General features: G+C 42.3%; 1 protein-coding gene across 3 annotated transcripts in view; it reads right to left on the minus strand.

The window, feature by feature from the left end:
- TMTC1 (transmembrane O-mannosyltransferase targeting cadherins 1) overlaps nucleotides 1-21862 on the minus strand; it is a 263658-nt gene that overhangs the window by 61108 nt on the left and 180688 nt on the right. For all 3 annotated transcript variants that reach the window (XM_032432765.1, XM_032432764.1, XM_032432766.1), the window contains 2 exons: nucleotides 15459-15626; nucleotides 7845-7958 (listed from right to left, as the gene is read on the minus strand). In XM_032432765.1, coding sequence (XP_032288656.1) covers nucleotides 7845-7958; nucleotides 15459-15626 — 282 coding nt within the window. The remainder of the gene's footprint in view (nucleotides 1-7844; nucleotides 7959-15458; nucleotides 15627-21862) is intronic.

Genomic DNA, 21862 nt, shown 5'->3' on the forward strand with positions numbered 1-21862 from the left:
GCGCTTGCGAACAGTTCTGGGTGGTAGAGCAGGAACCACCCATGGCTGGTGGGGGGGTAACAAGAGGGAAATAAAGGAGAAGACACTGAGACCGGCAGGAAATTTCAACAGTCGAAAGGTGGGAACAGACAGACTGAATGGCAGGAAGGGGGAAACGGGAGATGCAGAGGCTGGTTTGCATACTTGTTTCAAGATGGCAGAGACTTGAGACTATTTAGAGTATTTCATTTATTTCATTTTCATTTATTTATATTTATTTATTTATTTATTTATTTATTTATTTATTTTAGAGAGAGATAGAGGGGCGCCTGGGTGGCTCAGTCGGTTGAGCGTCCACCTCTTGATTTCAGCTCAGGTCATGATCTTGGGTCATGAGATCGAGCCCCGTGTTGGGCTCTATGCTCAGCAGGGGATCAGCTTGAAATTCTTTCTCTCCCCCTCTCCCCCTGCTCATGTGCATACTCTTTCTCTCCCCACCTCTCTCTAAAAAAAAAATAAATAGGGGCGCCTGGGTGGCTCAGTCGTTAAGCATCTGCCTTCGGCTCAGGTCATGATCCCGGGGTCCTGGGATGGAGCCCCGCATCGGGCTCCCTGCTCAGCGGGAAGCCTGCTTCTCCCTCCCCCACTCCCCCTCCTTGTGTTCCCTCTCTCACTGTGTCTCTCTCTGTCAAATAAATAAAATCTTTTAAAAAAAATAAAAAATAAATAAATCTTTAGAGAGAGAGAGAGAGTATGAGAGTGGGGAGGGGAGGGGCAGAGGAAGAGGGAGAGAGAATCTCAAGCACGCTCCCTGCTGAATGCGAAGACCAACATGGGGCTCGATCTCACGACCCGAGATCATGACCTGAGCCAATATCAAGCGGTGGACGCTCAACCAACGGAGCCACCCAGGCGCCCTGATAATATTTAAGTATGAATGGAAAAGTGCCCAGAGAAGTGGATAAGGTGAAGGCTTTAAAGGAAGGGTTTTAAACAAAATCTCTGAGGAGCTGGGAAACGAAGGACAGGAGAAGGGCAAGATAGGTCTGGGGGCAGTATGTTGGTGGTGACTGCACTCTTAGGTGGGGTGGCCGGGGAAGGCCTTGTTGACAAGACGACCTAGTAGGGAGCCCCGAAGGAAGGGAAGGAGGCAGCTTTTAGAGAGGGAGGGGGTATTCTGGGAAGAGGGAACCACAAATTCAGAGTCCCTGAAGCCCCACGTGGCTGGAGCCGAGCCGGCAAGAAAAGTAGCAGGAGGTGAGGTCTGAGAAAGACGGTGCGGGGCCTGGAGGCAGCTGCAAGGGCTCTGAGAGATAGGAATCTACGTGAGACACACACGGTGGGCAGTGGAGGTGGAGAGAAGTGGTCAGATTTGGGACATGGATAACATGTAATGAGTTTATCGCTGCCGGGTATTAGGCACTGCTTTAAACTTTCTATAGGAGTTACCTTGTAATATTCCAACCCTATGAGGTATGGTTTTACCTCCTATGTTGTCACTTTAACAGAAAATCTAAATGATATTGTCAAAATGCTCATATCTGCTTACGTAAGAAATTATAATTAAGCCGGGGTCGCGGATGCTGTCTCCCACCACCCAGACACCACTCCCGTCTGAGGGGCTTGTTTCCCCATCTGCTGACAGCTCACAGCCTGGACTTCTCTGGGCATGGGGCTCAGCCTCACCCAAGGTTCATGAGGGGACGTAAAGGTTCCATCTCTTGCCTCCATTCATGGCCATCCTGAGGGGCCCTCGAAGCTCCAGGGCTTCCTCAGTGGTCAGCCGAGGCCCTGGAACTGCACTGCCTATCATCTCTCCCTCTGCCCATCCTGCTCCCCTGGCTTCCTTCCCTACCGTTCCAGAGAGCACTTCTCACTGGACTTCCTGCTTGCAGATCCCTGCCTGGGATTCTGTTTCCTGGGGAAGCACGGAGAGTTCTTGAAGTGAAAGAGTGTTGTAAGGCAGGAGGAAAAAACACCAAAAAACCAGACAGCGAAATATGCTTCAATAGAAATGACAGAACCATAAGTATGGTCACGAAATTCTAGTTTTCTAAATGAAATAGTGTTTAACTTCTTGGATTTAATGAATAAAACTGCCAGACTTAATTAACACAAAATAAATAGAGGGAGGTTCTAATTTCATCAACAAAAAGAAATAAAAATAATTTCAAGTGTCTATCTGTGATACTGGGAACTGTATTTAGACTTTTATAAATGAAAATACCACACGGACAGAAGAGCCCGTCTCCACTTGTTAAACCTGGCTAACAAATGGTCCTAGAATTTTAATTGTTTCCAGAAATACATGGCAGCTGGTATCCAAGGTCACTTTTACTCGTAAGAGTTATTTTAAATGTTCACTTAAAATAGGCTGTGTAATGAAGGACTTTTAAAATAACCATTAAATCCTGATTTAAAAAAAAATGTTCAAACTCCAGCCGCTTTATAGACAGCATTTTTCAAAGGAATTGTAATAATTTTATTGATATACTCAGGACATCAGTGAATGGGGGCTTAATTACACATGGTTAGATTCTGTAGACTCTAATGATACGATGTTTCCTCGATTCTTTTATTACTTCCTTTTTTCCACATAGACTTACCCAGTCTAATGGAATCTCCTTGCAGAGTTCCAGTTATCCACACAGGAGGGAATGCAAAGAATGCTATCTCTGTCAATGGTTACTATTATCATGATGAGTCTCTATTTTATGCATTAAAAAATTCCAATCAGAAAGATTTTAGTTCTATCCTTTCCCACGTGGAAGGCAATTAAATAGAGCTAGTAGAGATTTCTTCGGGACAGGAGCATTAAAAGAACATTTCTTCCCCTTTAATTATGCCAATAAAAGAGTCTGGTCAAGGACTTCTACCCTCTTTCTTTCCCTTCAGATTTTCTGTTTAGAACATCAACAACAGATATATTGGGAGTGCGTAAGGCCGCTCTAAGGGTCCCATGGCTGCCCAAGCACATTTGAGTGCCATCGGGGAAGAGTAACGCATCTCCTCCTTGATAGGAGTATGGGAGGATGGAAATCTTAGATGATTTACTGTGTGTTTCATGTTGAAACCATACCCGTGAAGAGAAAACAGCAGTCTGCCTGACTGAAGATCACAGCCCTTGTATCAGGACAGAATACTGCACAGGGCTGATATCTAATCACCTGGGACGCATTAGTGAATCTGAGTATGGGGGTGCTTATTATAGTGGGCTGGCAGGAAGAGGGCATCTAAGTGAACAAATGTTCCGTGGAATATGGGACAATTTGCTGCTGACAGTAGGGAGACCTTCCTGACCCACCTGGACAAAGTGAACTCTATTCATTCCCAGGTGCAGGGTTCTTGATGGCCAGCCCATTTTAACCAACCAGTAACTGAGTCATGCAGGGGTTTTAAATATAAGATGAGAAACAATTTCCATGACTCTATCACCTATAGTGAAATCTCTTTTAAAACAGTCTCTTCACTATGTCGTCAGATTTCTAGATGTTCTCTATTCTCTGCAAAACATATTGGTGGATACCCACAACGTAATAAACTTTCTCTATAAGCATGGGCCTTTTTGATTCTGTGAGTTGAGTTGTATGACTAAAAGACAGTTGTGTTTGTTAACAAATTTATGGCAGTTGTAGTTTTTATTGCAATTGTACCATGTAATGAAATATCTTACAAACTGATAAAATATAAATGTGAAAAAGAGAGTTGTATTTCTATGAAAACTATGTAAATACTCTAGAAATACTCAAAAAAGGGAATTTGCTCAAGAAATTGCTGTTGATTAGATGTAGAGTATCTGTAAAAAAACTATAGGAGAAAAATCTCACAGTCATTACATTTTTATTCCACTTTAAAGTATGAAAACCTGATCATCAGAGAAAGGACTTACGTGTGTGATTTTTGCAGATTATAATCATTAGACTCTTAACCCAAAGGAAAAAGCTTGGTTTGACATTTGAAGATTGGTGAATGGAGGTACATGGGAAATTTTAGGGTACAATAAAATCATTCAAGAGTGTGTATAATTTATTTTATGATTCTCCCCTTTTAACTGATGTTTTAAGCTGATCAACAAACCTCTGGCCAAGTACACATTTAGTATCTGCTGCACGTTATCCAGGTTGGGCCACGATCTCTCTCTTTGGGCTTACTGGACAAATTATTTCATGGGTGATTTTGTGCAGGAAGAGCTGAGATATTGGGTGGTCCCTGGAATTTCTACTCCACTCACATGAGATGGAATGGTAGAAACTTTTCCAGGTTTTTTGTTTTGTTTTAAGATTTTATTTATTTGAGAGAGAGAGAGAGAGAAACAGCATGAGAGGGGAGAGGGTCAGAGGGAGAAGCAGGCTCCCTGCTGAGCTGGGAGCCCAACGTGGGACTTGATCCCAGGACTCCAGGATCATGACCTGAGCCGAAGGCAGTCGCTTAACCAACTGAGCCACCCAGGCGCCCCACTTTTCCAGGTTTTAAACAATGACCAGAAAGCTTTGGAGGCATATGGCAGATCTACCAGTGGTGTTCTGATTCTGAACCAATTAGAATCCCAAACTTTATACATCCTGGAACAGGTATAAACATCACAGCTGCCCCTCCCAGCAAAGCAAAGGTAACACTTGTGTTCATTAAGGATTTAAGAGTTCTGCCATTTTCCTTTGCTGATTTGGGTCTTAATCTGAACCTAAAACTTCAGCTGCAGCATTTTCCAAGGGAGATTTCCCTTGCACTGCAGAAATAGAATAAATGAGGTACACCGAAAGGGAGGAGAAGTTAGTATACTTCCATCTTGTTTAAAAAATAAAATAAATAAAATAAGGTTGCAGCGCCTGGGTGGCTCAGTCGGTTATGAGGCCGGCTCTTGATTTCGGCTCAGATCGTGATCTCAGGGTTCTGGGATTAAGCCCTGCATTGGGCTCCCTGCTCGGCAGGGAGTCTGCTCCAACATTTTTTCTCTCCCTCTGACTCTGCTCCTCCCACCCCCCGAAATAAATAAATAAATCTTTAAAAAAACAAAGAAGGTTTAAAAGAAGCAGAATATTCATGTCATATATAATTACCAATTTAATGTAGCATTATTTCTGGAATTGTAAGCCAGCCAAAATGATATTGGTATAGATAAAAACCCTAATGACTAATTTCATCATTGCCTTTGGGATCTACACAGTCATTACGATAGAAATGGATAATTGTGGGGACTGACTTCAGATAATAGCATCGTTAGCCCTGCATTTCCCTAATCATTCTTTCTTGCTGTGTGCAAATATGGAAAATATCAAATATACTGAAGTTGAAATAGAGATAAGGTAGTTGGGAGAGGGGAGAATCCCTGTCTCAGCAACTTCAGCAAAGAAAAAGCAATATCAAAATAAGGGCAATCTAGGATGCCTGGGTGGCTCAGTCGGTTTAGCATCCGACTCTTGATTTCAGCTCAGGTCATGATCTCAGGGTCATGAGTTCGAGCCCCATGTTGGGCTCCGCACTGAGCATGGAATCTGATTGAGATTCTCTCTCTCTGCCCCTCCCCCTCTGCCCCTTGTGTGCATGCTCTCTCTCCAAAAAAACTAAATTAAATTAAATTTAAAAAATAAGGGCCATCTTCCAGTCACCTAGGATGAATAATCATCAAAATGATGAATAGTCCTGGTATTTTCCTTTTCTCTCTAACACAAGGAGTGACAATTTAAATTAAAAAGCAAAACAAAGCACCCATTGAAAATTCACCACAGAGGTATCCACACAGAAATGATGCTACTTAAATCAGAAGTATTTTGAGCCTGGTCTGAGAGGATGAAATATTTCACTAATTACTATGCAGTGTATTTATAGCTTTAATTGTTTTTTCCCCACTTCTTAATGCTTTCTTCCAGAAGCACAGTTGCTGAAGCAAACATTTATTTTTATTGTTTCATGGGAAAAAAGCGGTAGTACCCAACCAGCTACTATAATTCTGTAAGATCGGCTACTGGAGAATTTTATATAATTTATATCTTCGCCCCAAGGTGTGCCTTAGGGTCTGCCTTATTTTTTCTGTTTGAACTTGACAGAAAACAGTCTGTTAGAATGCAATAAATTTTAAAGGATATTGATAATACTTTCTTTCAACCACTATTTTTCAGGCAAATTTACTGCTCTCTTCTCTTCAAGAATGCCATCTAAAACCCTGAAACATTAATTAATCATTACACCAAAACATACTTTATTTGTACCCTTGAAGGAATATATGCCTCTTTAAAACTGACATCTCCTCATTGCAAAAATAATACATGTTCACTGTAGAACATCTGGAACACAAAATAAAGTACAGAGAAAAGAATTAAACCATAATCTCACCAACTAGAGATAAGTACTGTAAACATTTGGGTAAATTGGCTTCCAGGGAAAGAATATAATTCTTTATTAAATTTTAAAAATGATCTTCTATTCCTTAATAAAACTTCTTTTCCTCAATAAAAAGTTTTGTTACAATTTTCCTCTGGGACTTTCATTTCTTATATCTTTGGAAAAGTATTTGACAGTGAACTTGATGTGCACAGCTTAAAATTTTGGCCGTATTGAATATTACCTAAGAGAGCCTAAAGTCTAAAAGAATTTGATTTATGAACAATATACTTATGTAAGATCATTGTTCAAAAGGATAATTTTAAAAAGCAGGTCAGTTACTTTAAGAATGATGATTTCAAACTAAGCTTTGAGATAATCCTCGTATGTGCTTGAGGGAAATGTAGATGTGTTCAGTATATATACTTTATTTTTTTCTAGGTCAAATTTCTCATTTTTTAAAGAAGATTTTATTTTATTTCTTTGACAGAGAGAGAGAATGCAGGGGGAGTGGGAGAGGGAGAAGCAGGCTTCCTGCCAGCAGGGAGCCCAATGCAGGGCTCGATCCCAGGACTCTGGGAGCATGACCTGAGCTGAAGGCAGATGCTTAATGACTGAGCCACGCAGGCGCCCCAGTATACATACTTTAACGTGTCCCAAAGCAGAACAGTATCAGAAAATTCAGCCAAATGTGGGCCAATCTCTAGGGGCATGGAAACCTCTTTAAAAAGCTTCTGTGAGCCCCATAGTACAATAAAAGAGAAGACTCATGTTTCTTTGTTTTGCCCACGTTTGGAGACTCTGAGGCTATGTATAGTTCTCGTGCCCACATGTTGCAGGTTAAAGACATTCATCATGTGGAATCTTTTAGATAAGACCATCTTGAAAGTAAGAGTTGCAATTCTGAATACTCAAGAGCAGTCTGCCTCTGGTAACGCAGGCTTGATTTTGTGGTTTCTCTTAAAGTGACAACTTAAAGCTATGTTTTGTACAGTCTCTTCCAAATGAATACAAGGAGAGGAGTACAAGGAGAGTGCCAGGGCTGTTCATATATATACGCACATACACATATATATTTGCACACACACACACACACACACAGAGGCATGCGCACCCCTTATTAATATATTCCTAATATGGTAATCAAGTGTCTTCTAGTTTTCCGTCTATTTAATACAACTATCAGGGTATTTCATTTCTATACTCAGATGTCTTCATATAAATCCTTTCTGACGATGGGAAGCCTAAAGTGGGAAGAATTCATTGGAATACCCAACTCTTGTTTGCCTGCATGTGTGTATTCGACCGAGCGTCACTTCACTGAGTAGTGGGTAGCAATGGAAACTTTTGCAGGAAAACACCAAGAATTAGAAGCAAGGCAGAATTACCACATTCACAACAGACTTGAACACTGAGCCAAAAGATGGAGAGTCCAGGATCCTTACACCTCCAAGGACATGTCCACTGTCCCCCAGCGCACACTGGGAGGGCGAGTGAATGAACAAGGGCCTGAGAAGCACAGTGGCGGCCAATTGTGTGCTGCTTACCTGAGGGCCGTTCTGTAGTGGTAGATCGCTTCCCGGGTCCGACCCTGGTCCTTCAGGAAATTGGCGTAGTTGTAGTGAACCTTGGCATTGTGGGGCAGGGTTTGAACTCCAGACCTACAATTAATACATTTAAAGAAAAGAAAAAAGAGCAACAAAGAACTGTATTTAGGAGCATCACTGGTTTCTTTCATATTTTACTCAAGTTTCATGAACCTGCATTCGGAACGTCCGTTATATCCATCTAAGTCAGGTTTTTCAGAATTTATGAATTATGTGACTTACTAAACATGCTTCTGTGGAAAACAATGAAGGCAGTGGGTGGTGTGCACAACTAAACGAACATGCTAACTTGATAGCAAGCAGAGGTGGCGGCACGGGGTGATAGATTATTCTCTGCAGAACAAACCTGCATGCTCAGGTTCATTCAGTTTTTTTTCCTTCCTTGCTTCTTTTGTGCACTTATAACCTTCCTTAAAAAAAAAAAAGTTGAGAGTGTCTACAAAAATAAATCATGACAAGAGGGATGACTGTAGACTGGCTTCCCTATTAAGTTTTATTGGAAATTAACATTTCCCATGTACCCAAGCCTGGGCTAATTAAAAATAAATAAATAAATAAATGCAAGTATAATTATTTTACAAGTTGCAGATAAGGAAGTGAGATTTTTCTCAAAAAGGTAAAAACCCTGCTTCCATGGCCACTGTGTTAGTCTGCTTGGGCTGCCATAAGCAAATGCCTGGGGAATCCCTACAGGATAGCAGTGAAGCTTTGAAGATGATTCCAGGGGCAGGTGGGGCAGGAGAGGATCCGTTTCTCATTTGTAACTAGCCCACATGCTTAACCTGCACAAGATTATACAGCTGGTCCAGTAGAAGAGGTGGGATTCTAGAGGATTCTAGCTTGGGTTCTAGAGTCCCTCATTCCCTCAACGTGCAGGCAGGTGGTGGCAGGGGAATGATGGAAGAAGATGGGCTGGAGGGCCACTTGGAAAGAAAACTCCCAGACCGTGCATGGATGAAATGTGGGAGGTGGACAGCTGATGAGAGAGAGCAAAGAGAAAAGCAGGACAACCTAGCTTCGGGGCAACTCTAAAGCACTACTACCTCTCCCAGGTAACATACTTTCATTTAGTTTTGAAAGGTAAGATCAACAGAAGGGTTTCATACAAAGTGTTAAAGATCTCTTGGGGAAATATGTAAGGGCTTTGTGATCTTTGTTGAACCTTCCCTAAAATAACCAGTTCCTTAGGACCAGCAAATAGTCCCAACTTAAAACCCACTGGCTGGCCACCTGAGGAACTCTCCAGAGGACAGAACTTACAGGGAGTGCAAGAGCCTAGAGACTGACCCGAGGGCAACATCATCTGAAGGCAGCAGACTCCAAACTTAGGCAGGCTGCTTCGGTGCCCGCAAAGGTAGGGCAGGTGGCTAGGATTTCGTGGTGGCTGGGGCGTGGCTGAACACAGACTAAATCTGTCTCAGGAGCAGTTAAAGCCCAGATCGCCATCCTGACCCTGCACACCCAAGTGACTTTTTTCATTATTCCTTCCCCATTCCAGCAAAAGACAGGAGTTTTACTCTCTGGAAAAGCTGAGCTAGAGAGATCCTGTACTCGGGAATGACAGGTACCACCGAGGGAAGGGAGAAGGGTGGTACCTCAAAGGTAGATTAGGTGAAGATCTGCATTCTGAACACTGGGATCTCAGTTTCCCCTCTTATAAAGCTCTCTGAATATTGACGGCCGGGATTGGACCCCCAGAGAGGAAACAGGAGAAATCATCTCAGTAGAAACGGACGCACCCAAGAAAAAAGATTGACGAAGGCCGACGTTCGGGTGCTCCCGTGAAACCCTCCGTATCCTTCAGCCACTCTATGGTGAGACCCTACAGCTGCCACAGAAAGCCAGGATTTTAATGGAATATTTAAAATGGATAGTACGCAAAGTGAATTGAGTCACCGGGGAAGAGTCTGGGTCAGAGTGCTAGTAACGGCTTAAAAAACATTCCAATGTCTACCCAGGAAAATTTCTGATTTTTCTATCCAGAAATAAGTAGTGCATGGTACAAGGCAGATTTTAAAGGTAACTTTGATGTCAGCATGGACGTAACTGGCATATTGGAATTGATCCCTCCCTCTGTGTGATTGACATGGTGACTCTAATTTATGTATCACCCGAGGAACAGACAATTAGGCCTGCGGAAACATGGTCCTTGCGAAGATCAGGGCATTGTTCAGTGATGGCCAGAGGAAGTAATGATATTCGTAACAGGCAAGCAGATGTGGGTGGGGTCACTGGAATCCGAAGAACACACTGCTTTTTCCATTGTTGTTTTTGACCTTTATGTTCTCTCTGTGGTATTTTTCTGCTATGTTTTTCCAGTCTCTCATTTTACAATGAGTCGTTTGTGGAAAAGGGGAAACAAGCAACTGGCCAAAGGCAAAAGTTTCCACGTAGCCGTAACTGGCCAGGCGGCTTCTGCTTCCAGAGCCAGTCCCCTCCTTTTGCTCTACGGATGCTACTGTTTCGTAGCACAGTCGTTTCGGTGGAAACAGCAGCTTACATATATTTACTCTACAAAGACATGTAGTATTCATTAAGTATGCAGTTGGAGCTCCATCCCCGTTCATAATCCCAATGCTGATTACAAAGAAAAATCTCCTTTCAGCTCAGGATCTTCATTCATGTACCTCACATTTCTCCCTCACACCTCTCGTTGGTACAACACTTGAAAAATAACAAAAATGACTCAAAAGCCTCTTCTCTCAGATATATCTCCAAGTTTATAGAACATCAATTTGTTTTGTTGGCATTGCTGGACAATAGGTCACAAGAACCATTCCCGAATTCCTGATGAGAAAACAAACCTTAAAAAAAAAAAATAATAATGAGCGGTGTTCAGCCAGAGGTTAACAGGAAAGGAAAGTAAGAAAGATTTGTGATTCTCTTCAACGTTGACCCTGCTATGACCTGAGGGTGCACAATGCCACATCCAGAATGCCTAGTACTCACGGGACAGAATGCTCAGTCGGAATCAAGTTCCGGGCTAAGCACTCATTTCCCTGGATCGTCTCCTTTTATCCCTTCAATAACCTACTGGATGGGTAGAATTATGGTGCCTCCCACACCACAGATGAGAACACTAAAGTTCAGAGAGATGAAGACCTTTCTCTAAAGTTTACAGACCGAGAAAAGTAGTGGAGCAGAGATTTCAACCAAGGCCAAGTACATGGTCAGAACCATTCCTGAAGCTGATCAACATGTGATGCTAAACCAGAAAGGTACCACAGGACATAGTAACATTATAATCTCACTATCACAATGTTTATCTCATTGCTAAGCAAACCATGGCCTTGTGGGCCGCAGGCGCGCCAATGTGTTTACCTATTATCTTTGGCATCGTTCCCGAGACAACAGCAGGGTTGAGTCGTTGCAAAAAGACACTATATGGCCCACAAAGACTAAAATATTTACCATCCACTCCTTTACAAAAGAATTTGCCAATCCTCAGTATATATTCTTGGCCCCGGGAGGTTGGCTGATCTCTCTGGCTTAGCAATTCAGAAAGGAAGAAACAGAAATGTGTTCCCTACAGAGATGGAGAATAATCTAGGCCAGAAATTCTTAATTGATGGTCCGTGGATCACTTAAATAGTTCATGAATGGGATTCAGAGAGACCCTTAAAAGACAGGAGTTTTACTCTCTGGAAAAGAAATAATAAAACAAAAAAAAACAATAAAAGAAAAATGTGCTCTCTGCCTTTTCAGGTATTTCGAAGATTTGGGGCATAGAGGGGATTTTACCAAAATGTGTTATTACAGTATTACTTACTCCAAACAAACGCAAAATTCGGGGCTGTTACCAGGCCCAGCTGGAGCTGTGCAGTGACCCTATTCCCAGGTCAGGCTACCAGAACAGTTCCTTGTTATAAAGAATTAAAGAAAATATAGCTTGCAGCTATGATTAGGAACCAACCCCTCCCTCTCGCTCTCTCCCCCTCTTTTTTTTTTTATATACTGGGCTTAGTTTTAGTTAGAAAACATAAAGTAAAAAATCAGCGTAGCAAGGCTTATGTATTCTTTTATATCAAATCCGGGTTCAAAGCCTGGCTTCTCCTCTTCACAGCTAGTTCAGCTTGGACCAATTACTCTCTCCAGGCCTCTGATAAGACACAAGTGCGGCTTCTTAGGCTGTGTGCAAGCTTCTTGCCTGTGGCACTACAAAGCTGTGAGGGGGCCTTGCATCTGTACCTCCTAAAAATACATCACACGGTGGGATCTTTTTTGTAAGAGGACGCCTTGGCTGGAAAGGCTGGGCCTTGACGGAAATTTGGATTTTCTCCAACACAAAGGTCTGTCCTAAGATACTCTGTAAGACTGTTGATAGTACTGCCAAGCAAAACCACCCCGTGTAATAAGAGAGGCCTTAATGAGACCCTATGTCCAAGGAACGGTCAATGAGTTCATTGTTTAGAACAGAGGAGAAGCCAGATGGGCTTCTGACAGGGGCATCACCTTATCTAGAATTATAACAAATTTTTCTTACTCAAATCAGCCAGTTCTTGGTTTTGATCACTGTGGCTAATTTAGGTTGTTTTCATCTTTCTGTACGCAGCTCAGGTCTATAAGGGAACAGTTCTTGAAGGCCTGGGTTGTTCTTAGCAGCCTGCTTGTACTTACACAGTGTCCTGCTGCCTCTGTCTACCACCTGCTGTGTTATGTTAAAATGTGTTTATGTGTCTGACCCCCATGCAGACTTTCAGCTCATCTACAGATAATCTCTCTCTCCCCCTTCCCGCCTCCCACCACCTCTCTCTCATACCCTAGAACATAGTGCACAGCAATAATTTGAAAACCTTACACAGTGTTTGTTGTACTGACTTATGCATCTTTCACATACTCATTTATTCTTACACTACACCCCAAATAGAAACATTATTATTATTCTTTTAAGTTTCAAAATAAAGAAACTAAGGCATGGAGTGGTTAGGTACCTTGCCCAAGGTCACACAGCTATGAAATGGTGGTACTTGGAGAGGAGCCAGAAAGTCTAACTCCAGTCCCCATACTCAATCCAGTAACTCTATCTTCCTTCAAAGATTCTTGGTAAATGTTCGTTTCAACTGATTCGAGCATGACTCAGCACCGATGAATACATGCAAACATCTGGTTTTAGAGAATAAAGAATACTCTTAAAGTCTCAGATGCTTAAAACTTTTCTTGGGACATACATAAATTGTAATAGGCAAAGTTTTCTAAAAACTATCAAAAGCTTTGATTTGCACGTTATACAAAATTCCATTTGATCACCAAAGGCCTCCTGGGGCACAAAACCTCTTCAAGCACATATGTAGAATGGCTGTGTTTTAGTAATCAGCTGTCACTACATACTTTCATCTAAAAAAAACCAGAAGCCTCTGGATGCAAGGTCAATGAGCTTTTTGTTTATCTGTTTTTAAACTGGCATCAGCCTTAGAGGGTTTGAACATCAACTTGTTATCCTTGAAATAAACGGCTGCCTGCCAAAATCCACCCCCAAAGTTGCTCTGATAAAGCAGTAAACATCATCAGAAGACCCAACCTCTGTTAGTACCTTGATTCAAGCAAAGGGCTTAATACAGGGTGGAACAATTTTAAGGTCTCTCATAAAAGCATTGACTGCTGAAAGCAAAAGAAAAAAAAATTCAAGCCAACAGAGACTAAGGGGAAGTTGTATTGCTGAACTTCCATGCCCCTGTGTTTACAGAATGACCTCAGCATGGTTAACAAGAGGGAACAAGTCCATTGTGGTCTGGGAGAACTGCCAGGTAAAGGGATGTGACAGAGAATGAATAGAATCTAGGATCTTAAGGTGAAAAAATATTCATAAAAAAATCACCCCGTCTCTACAGTACCCACTGTGGTAATGATGATGACCATGACGATATAGTAATAATAAATAAGCTAATAAGACATGCGTGCCAGGGGTGCCTGGGTGGCTCAGTCGGTTAAGCATCTGCCTTCAGCTCAGGTCATGATCCCGGGGTCCTGGGATCGAGCCCTGCATCAGGCTCCCTGCTCAGCAGGGAGTCTGCTTCTCCCTCTCCCCCTGCTCGTGGGTGCGGGCGTTCTCTCTCTCTCTCTCTCTCAAGTAAATAAATAAAATATTGGGAAAAAAAAAAAGACGTGCATACCAAACTAATTTTTTTCTATTAAGAAAAAAGTTAAATTGCCAAGTAGCAAAATCAAATATGTTGTTTTAAGATAGTAGAAGAGTGCAGTGAACATTTTGTTCATTTGTTCATTCATTCATTCATTCATTCATTTGTTCGTTCGTTCTTGGCAGCTAGAGTCTGTGCCCCTCCTCCAGTACTTGGATTTCCTGTGGGGAATTTGCTCTTGCCTCACTCTGTGAAATCTCAGTGGAACCCCAAGGCGCTTGGCCTAACTCCCTGGAAGTCAGAGGGGCTTCTTTGGACAATCACTCATTCTAGTGCCCTGGTGGAGACAAAGGGCAGGCATGTGACATACAGCTCAAGCTCAGCCAGAGGACTTAATTTTTCCAAGGCTTTGATGTGAAGATAAAAAATACCTGGTGTAAGTTTACCTATTTGTTCCTGGGTGGGTGCTCGAGTGCTCTCAAGACAGATTATCCCGAAGCCTGTTTCCTGTCTGCTCTGTGCCAACTTCTATAGCGGCCCTTCAATTCTGTGCACCTTCCTCTACTCTTCCAATATTTTCCTTTTTCCCAAGCGATCCCAACTCTGTTTCCGTTGTTTGCTCCCAGAGTATAAGTGTTGGGTATCAGCTGAGCAGAGAACCAAGTAAAAACCACACTGACTGAATTGTGTAACTGCGTCGTAAGTGAGGACAGAAGCTGGGAAGAGGGCACAGACTGGGAATCCCTGGAAACCTGGAAAAATACTGTTGGGATCCTGGTGGGGCAGTGCCAGGGAGCCCAGGTGAAGGTCATTATGCATTAGTGAGGCACTCTAAGGTCCAGAAAACATGGCACGACGAGCAACAGTCCCGAAGAATGTTTATACTTTACGACAAGTTTAGGGCTTTCAGGTGATGTTGTTATATTCAGAAACAGCTTCTATACCACACAGAAACCTACCAGGAGATGAGAAAAGTCTTCCATTTCTTTGTTCACAATTTATGTTCAGAATAAAGCAACTAGATCACAGATCACAACTTAATGTCCTGGAAGAGTCTAAAGAAAATGTCCTGCGTTCCTCTTCCTTCCTGCTGGGTGCTCACCTTTCTCATTGACTTGTCTGCATAACGAAGTTAGGCTTATCATTTCATTTTGTTTATAGCTGATTTTACAGCCCAGCTCATCATTACGACGGTTCCACAGACCCAGAAACCTTCCCATGAACCTTATTTTCATAAATTCACTTAGAATGAGCTCACATTAAACTTTATTGAATACCATTTAAAAAACTAAAGCTAAAACCTCAAATAAAATTACATCTTCCACTTAAAACTTTATTTAAAAAAAAAAAAAAACAAAAACAAAAACCCGTGGGTTAATGATTACTGCCAGACCCATGTTATCTCATTTGTTTGGAAACAAATACGTAAGCAAAGAAATGCATGGGAAGAGATTGGCTTTTCTCCATCTAATCGTACCTGAACAGGGACTCTCTTGACAGCCAAATTTCATTCTGCTTCACAGTTTTCCAGGAGAAAAGCAATAATAGCAGCACAGTGCACACGGTCAGCGTGGTGGCCCCGCATCGATTCAGCCAAGTACAGAGCTTCCTCAATCCGTGCACAAAAAGGATGCAGTAGCCCATGCTGGGAAACAGAGGGAGAGAGGCAGGATTACTTCAGGGGTGCAGTGGAGTCCCCCTGAGTATTCGATCCCATATAACTAACTTTCAAATAAAACTTGCCCCATGACAGAGAAGCAAATATAAACCCCCCCCCCCCCCCCCATCTTACACAGTATCTACATGTTGGTTCTCTGATGCGCTATTCCAGCACATTGCTAGCCCTCTGGCATTAGTGTGGAGAATAACAGGTTCATCATTTAGGCTCAAACTGCCCTGGATTTCAGCAGCATCAGCAGACATCCCTTTTGTGTGTTCTTGGGTCGTGAACAGACCCTCTGACTCTCGCTGTCTTTTGTCACTGACATTGTATAACCATATTGGCACCACGAGTCTAAATCTAGACCATTTCACAACGGGTGACGTCGTGGCTTTGTGAGAGCCAGTCCCCCCAAGAGCTCCCTATCAGCACCTGGGAGGAATGCTGGTCACCAAGGAGCACTGGCAGTCTGTCTCTAGGGATGTGCCGCCTGGCATGTTCCCACTCTGGTCAAAGTCCTTATGCGGAAGGAAAATCATCTATCCACGGGCCAGCTCCTGAGCATTGCGGCTTGGAGCCCATCACAGACAAACCGTTTTGATAGGATTTCCTTGCTGACTCTGGCTCAGCTTTCTAAATAGACATGAAGAATCTCTCATGTTATCTGAGTGGCGTGTCGATAGCACAGCTCTAAAAACCTTTGGCTGGAATGTGGTCCCTCACATCATCTATGCAGTCGACTGGCCTCAGAAATCACAAACATTTAATTTGTATCCATCATTGCCATGCGCATTTCAGTTAAGACCCACTTCTTTCCCTGGATAATAGACTACAAATTATTACGGAATATTTTAAGAATGAAGCCAGCTTGTGTAAAGAAATCCTACATCAGTTAGACATTGTCCATAAGAAGCCCAAAATTAATATAGCCCATTTACTTGTTCAATTATTTATTCATTCTCTCTCTATATGTGACTGGCAATATAGTGGGCATTAAGAATCCAATTATGAATAAACCACAGGTCCTGCCCTCAAAGAACTCCAGTCTACTGGGGCAGATTGGTTTTGTAAAGGAAAACACTTAAATAGTCTCATTTTTAAACATATCTCCTTTAAAAAAAATCTCTCCACTTCTGTTCCCTTTTCTAAATGTCTATGGTATCAAGGGTAGAAAAACAAGAGAAGCATTTGAGGTTTCTGACATGGAGATGCTGGGAATCAGTTCACGTTCGAGCTCCAATTCCATACTTCAAATCCCCTAAGTCAGTTGGTCCAGCTCCTTAAACTTTGAGGGTTCACTGTTAGGCCAAACAAAGGGAGTCACCACCCCACTTACTAGATTTGAGCTAAGGAGGCTGGATTTGATTGCCATAAGCACTGTGCAGAAACCTTGAACATGCTAGAACGTAGAGTCACTAACACAAAAATAATAAAACCCCAAAACCTCTTCCCACTTCCACAAGTCATGTTGGGCCTTAAAGGTTTCAAGATTTTCTAAACGTCTCTCAGTCTCTACAACCGGCCATGCCGATGCATTATAGGTCACCATGGCTGCTCGAGTTCATGAGGATGCTTGCCATTTGCTTCTCCAGCCTCATCCAGATCCCAGCTCTAATGGAGCAGGGTGCATCTCTGGCCACACGAAAGCCTCTGGGCTCTGTTCTTCCGTTCAACAGATATTTAATAAACCCCCAACTGTGTCCTGCCACCGAGATCGTATCAGTGGACAAAATAGACAATAATTCCTGTCCTCGTGGAACCCACGTGGGTGGGGACAATAAGCAAATAAAACAGAGTGTGCCCCACAGCAGGATATGTTACGTGGGTAACAATCTATCAAGCAAAGAGGAAGAGGAAGTCCGGGGTGGGGAGGAAGTTGAGATTTTAATATGGTCTGGAACGGCGCCACGGGAGCAAAGTCCTGAAATGCATGTACCCCGTGCAGGCACCCACAGCTCTCGCTGTCTTCTTGCTCCTGCTTTCATAAGGCAGCGCCATGAAGAACTCATGTTTGCTGAGCACATCTCACGGGCCAAGCACGTTCCGTGTAGGAGTCCAGCCCATCCTCGCGTCCCTGTGGGTCACTCGCTGTGAGCGGTGTTTAACCACAAGGACGCTGACGAGGAGAAAGGTGAACTGATTTCCTGAATTTGGTCACACAGCCTCTATAGGAGGGCGAAGATACAAACCCACGCATTTCAGATTCCAAACTCACGCTCCATGTGCTCTCCTGCTTGTTTGGCTTTTGACTTGATCCTTGCGTTCCTCACACCTTACCACACAGCTTCACCTACTTCCCTCCTAACCATGCCATTCACAAAATTTTAGTACTCATTTTCTGTCTCCTTGTAGGAAACAGAGCTGCCCTGTGGCAGAGCAGAGGAAGAAGAGGACACTGGGATCTCCACACAGGGTCTCTGAGCTATGGCCACAAAATGGCAGAAGACAAGAATAACGAAGATAACAACGACAGAAGTAATGAGCTATTTTACACATCCGTATGTTTATACTGAGTCCTTCCTATTGGCCAGGCACCACGCTCAGAGCGTTGCATGGGCCTGTCCACAATATTGGTAGGGCCGAGGATAAGGACGGTACTGGCTTTAAATATATTATCTGATTTAAATATATAATCCTTGGTATCTTCTACTTCTTAATTGAGGAAATTAAAGCTTATAGGAGTCAAATAACTTGTCTGCAGCACCCACAGCTAGTAACAGAGAACACCCATGACTCTAACACGATGCTGATCTCCAGAAGTTGGCAAATGTTTTCTGGAAGGGGCCAGAGAGTAAATATTTCAGGACTTTCAGGCTTTTCTGTCCTGCCCACTCTATCTTTGGAGCAGGAAAGCAGTCATCGACACCATGTAAATGAATGGGCATGGCTATGTTCCAATAAAATGTATTTATAAAACAGGCAGTGGGCCAGCCTCCCCTCGGGAGCCACAGCGTGTTGACCCCTGCTATAACCGAAGAAGGAGTGACCCCTGCTATAACCGAAGAAGGAGAAGGCCGTTCCTTTCCACTCAGCACAGGCATCAGTATCAAGTAACGTGATCATTTTTTTTGGAAAGTCCTTGTATTGACATATGGTTTAAGGAAATAGTAAGCCATATAAAATCATCTCTACTTAGGTTTGCAAATTTCTTAGAGAGTATCACATTCTTACAAATGTGAACACAATATCACAAAGATTAAGATGCTTCTCTATTATGACATTTCATCCTTCAACATCTGCTTTAATACACTGATCTCAGCGGCAGGGGGGAGAGCTGCTCTCTCCATTTCTCGGGGCGGGGCAAGCCCTCATTTTGAAAGTAGAAAATCAAGCAAATGAGAAGCTACATGCCTTTCTGGCCTCCAAGGAGATGAAACCAGACTGCAGGTTGCTTTGGTGAATCTGGTTAAGGAAAATCTGGGCTCTGATCAGAGACCTCTACACAGAGCATAAAGGAGTCAGTTTTGCAAACCACTGACAGTGGACAAAACCAGAATCTAAAGAACCAAACTCTGGTCACTGATTGGTTTGGCTCAGTACTGAGACGCATTTTCAAAGCAGCTTGAGAAGCACCACGGCTTCTGGGAGTGGAGTCATTATTTGATCTCTCACTCACAGGCTAAAGGTATCCCCATTTCAGTGCACGGAATAACTAGAGACTAGGCCATCTCTCCCCTGATACTTTTATGATGCTCATCCAAAGGGAACTGAAGAGGAAATGCAGGTCAACAATGTTTGTCCTTCCATATTAGAATGAAAAATATTTAAACCTGTTATTTGAAAACTGTGTGAGAAGTTAATCATTGTGTAAATAGTACAAATGTACTTTCACGAACCTTCCCCAGAAGCTCTTAAGTGATAAAAGAACAACACTTCTCCTTCCTATTTACATCAACCTGAAAAGGGGACAATTTTCTATCTCTGGGCCAAGCATGTTATGATGTTTACTATGGCTTCACTTTTTGTTTAATTACATGGAGCAAAGAGAATCTTTTCGCTATTAAATACAAGTGAAATTCTACCTTTTAACTTAAACTCAAACAACCCACTGAAAAGATCTACAAATAACATTAGTGATACAAGACAGACACAATCTCACGATTTTATTACTTAAAAAAAAAAATTCCCAACTTTGGATAGTTGAAATGAAACATGGCTCTACTTAGCTTCACTCTGGTCTGGTGAATCCCCACCTGGCAAATTATGACAGTAACATCTGATTCTGGTCTCGTGGATGGTTAAACAATAAAGCCCTGGAATGCGGAGCCCAGAACAGGTGTTTGATGCTGCAGCCTGGATGCAGCAGGGGACCAATGGCGAGGCCTCAGATCAGATTTAACCTGGAAGCTGCCAGCTTCTGATGAGCCAAGACTCCCACCTTGTTCTTTTTTTTTTAATCTCACATATTTGATGGGCGGGAAAATTTCTCAGAAGGTTGAATGTATTTGGATGTGACTTTATGCATATTCCAAGAAAATGACTCCAAAAGCATTTCTTGTACATTTCTCTCTCGTGCGGCTCCTCATCCTCGGCGCTGCGTTCCCGTGGTAGAGAGGAAGAGCTTCTTTCTATCACTTCTCCACGAAATAGATTTCTTCTGTTCTTTCCTCAGCATATCTATGAACAGCTGGGATAATAACGTCATTGCTTTCACCTTCTGAGAACCGGATTCTCCTCTACGTCTTTGAAGATGAGATGCTTCCTCTCAACCTTGCAGTTCATCTACTAGCTCCGAATTTATGAGACCTCTCGTGGTAAATAAGGCAGAGCTCTGGAGTCTGCATTTCAGTTCTGACACTGCCGTTGTTTGATCTTCAATTATTTAAAATCTCTAGTTATTAATTTTCTTATTTGTAAAAGGAAATAATTTTACACTCGTGCTCGATAGACAACCATAACTGATAACATTAATATTATGTTATAATAATATTATTATTAGGGAATTATTTTCTGCTGCATAGAGTAGGAGACAGGATATGTGTACAGGCTGCACATATATCCAGGTCAAAACAGATGTCTGTCTCTACCAGGCTCGTAAATGCAGGAACTTCCTGAGGCCCCTAAAACACTATGAGCCACAGTGGAACAAAAGTGGCCTCGTGCAAACTTTAAGCTTGGGAGTTCACAGTGAGGAAAAGGAATTTGGGAACTGGGTCAAAGGAGCCAGGTTCTTTCCTGACACTTGGGAGTTCCGTTGGCCACAGGAGATTCGCTCAATCTCATGAAGCCTTAGTTGTTTATTTTACAAGAGTTTAAGATTGCCTGCTTAGGTAGCTGAAAATATAGCTACTTTAAAGGGCTGTTTGTGGAGTAAATGAAATAATGTATGTGGACACAGTCTGTGAACTGAATACAAGGTATCCGTGTTTTCAAGTGAAGTGTTTATGTGTTCATGTGTGTTTAGTATGCCATATTCTATGACATCAATAAAATGTACAGTGTATATCATTAAAATATGTGATTAGATCCATAAATACACCTCAAGAAATCCAGTTTATTAAAGTCCAGATTGACCCAAACTATGTAATTTACAGGACAATGTAAGTCTTTCACAAAAGCATTCACAGAAACTCCCTTAAAACTAAAAACTTCCTTGTACAATATTGTTCACTTCAGAAAGGTCTGAGTCACACATCACTTTTATAGAACAATCTATTGCAGGAAGTAAGATACACCTGTAGTGTGTGAAATACAGGTAGCCATGTATGTATGCTAATGTGCACTCACAGTTCTGAAATTCAAAAAGCACTTAAGCAAATCTTCCCTTATCCTCATTTCAAATCTCTCTCCTCTATCTTTATGAATACAGGAAGAAAGAAGAAAGGGAAGAGAATGCAAATTATCATCTTTTTGGTGAACTAATGCACAGTAAAGAAGCTTTTGTATTCAACTTTCATATGAAATAAAGTATTAAGAAGTTCAGGCTGGTTATTTAAGGATGGAGTAATGTTTTATTCATTTGAACCTTGAGCATCAGACTATGACAGGGGCTGTTTCATAAGTGTGGTTGAACAATGAGGTTAAAAGTATCAGAAACTAACATGGAAACAAGGGTAAACCTAAAAATATATCAATCCAAGTCAGGGGTGGAGATTTTCACCACCAAGAGAACTACCCATCTGTGGGGTGTGGGTGTTGCCCCTTGCAGGAGCTTTCACTCCAGGCCTGGCTTCCTTCCCTCCCAGCCTGGTACAAATAGTCTCTGCCAGATTTTCCATCTG

The sequence above is a fragment of the Phoca vitulina genome, unplaced genomic scaffold (genome assembly GCF_004348235.1).
Source record: "Phoca vitulina isolate PV1807 unplaced genomic scaffold, GSC_HSeal_1.0 scaffold49, whole genome shotgun sequence".
In the NCBI taxonomy this organism is placed as follows: Eukaryota; Metazoa; Chordata; class Mammalia; order Carnivora; family Phocidae; genus Phoca; species Phoca vitulina.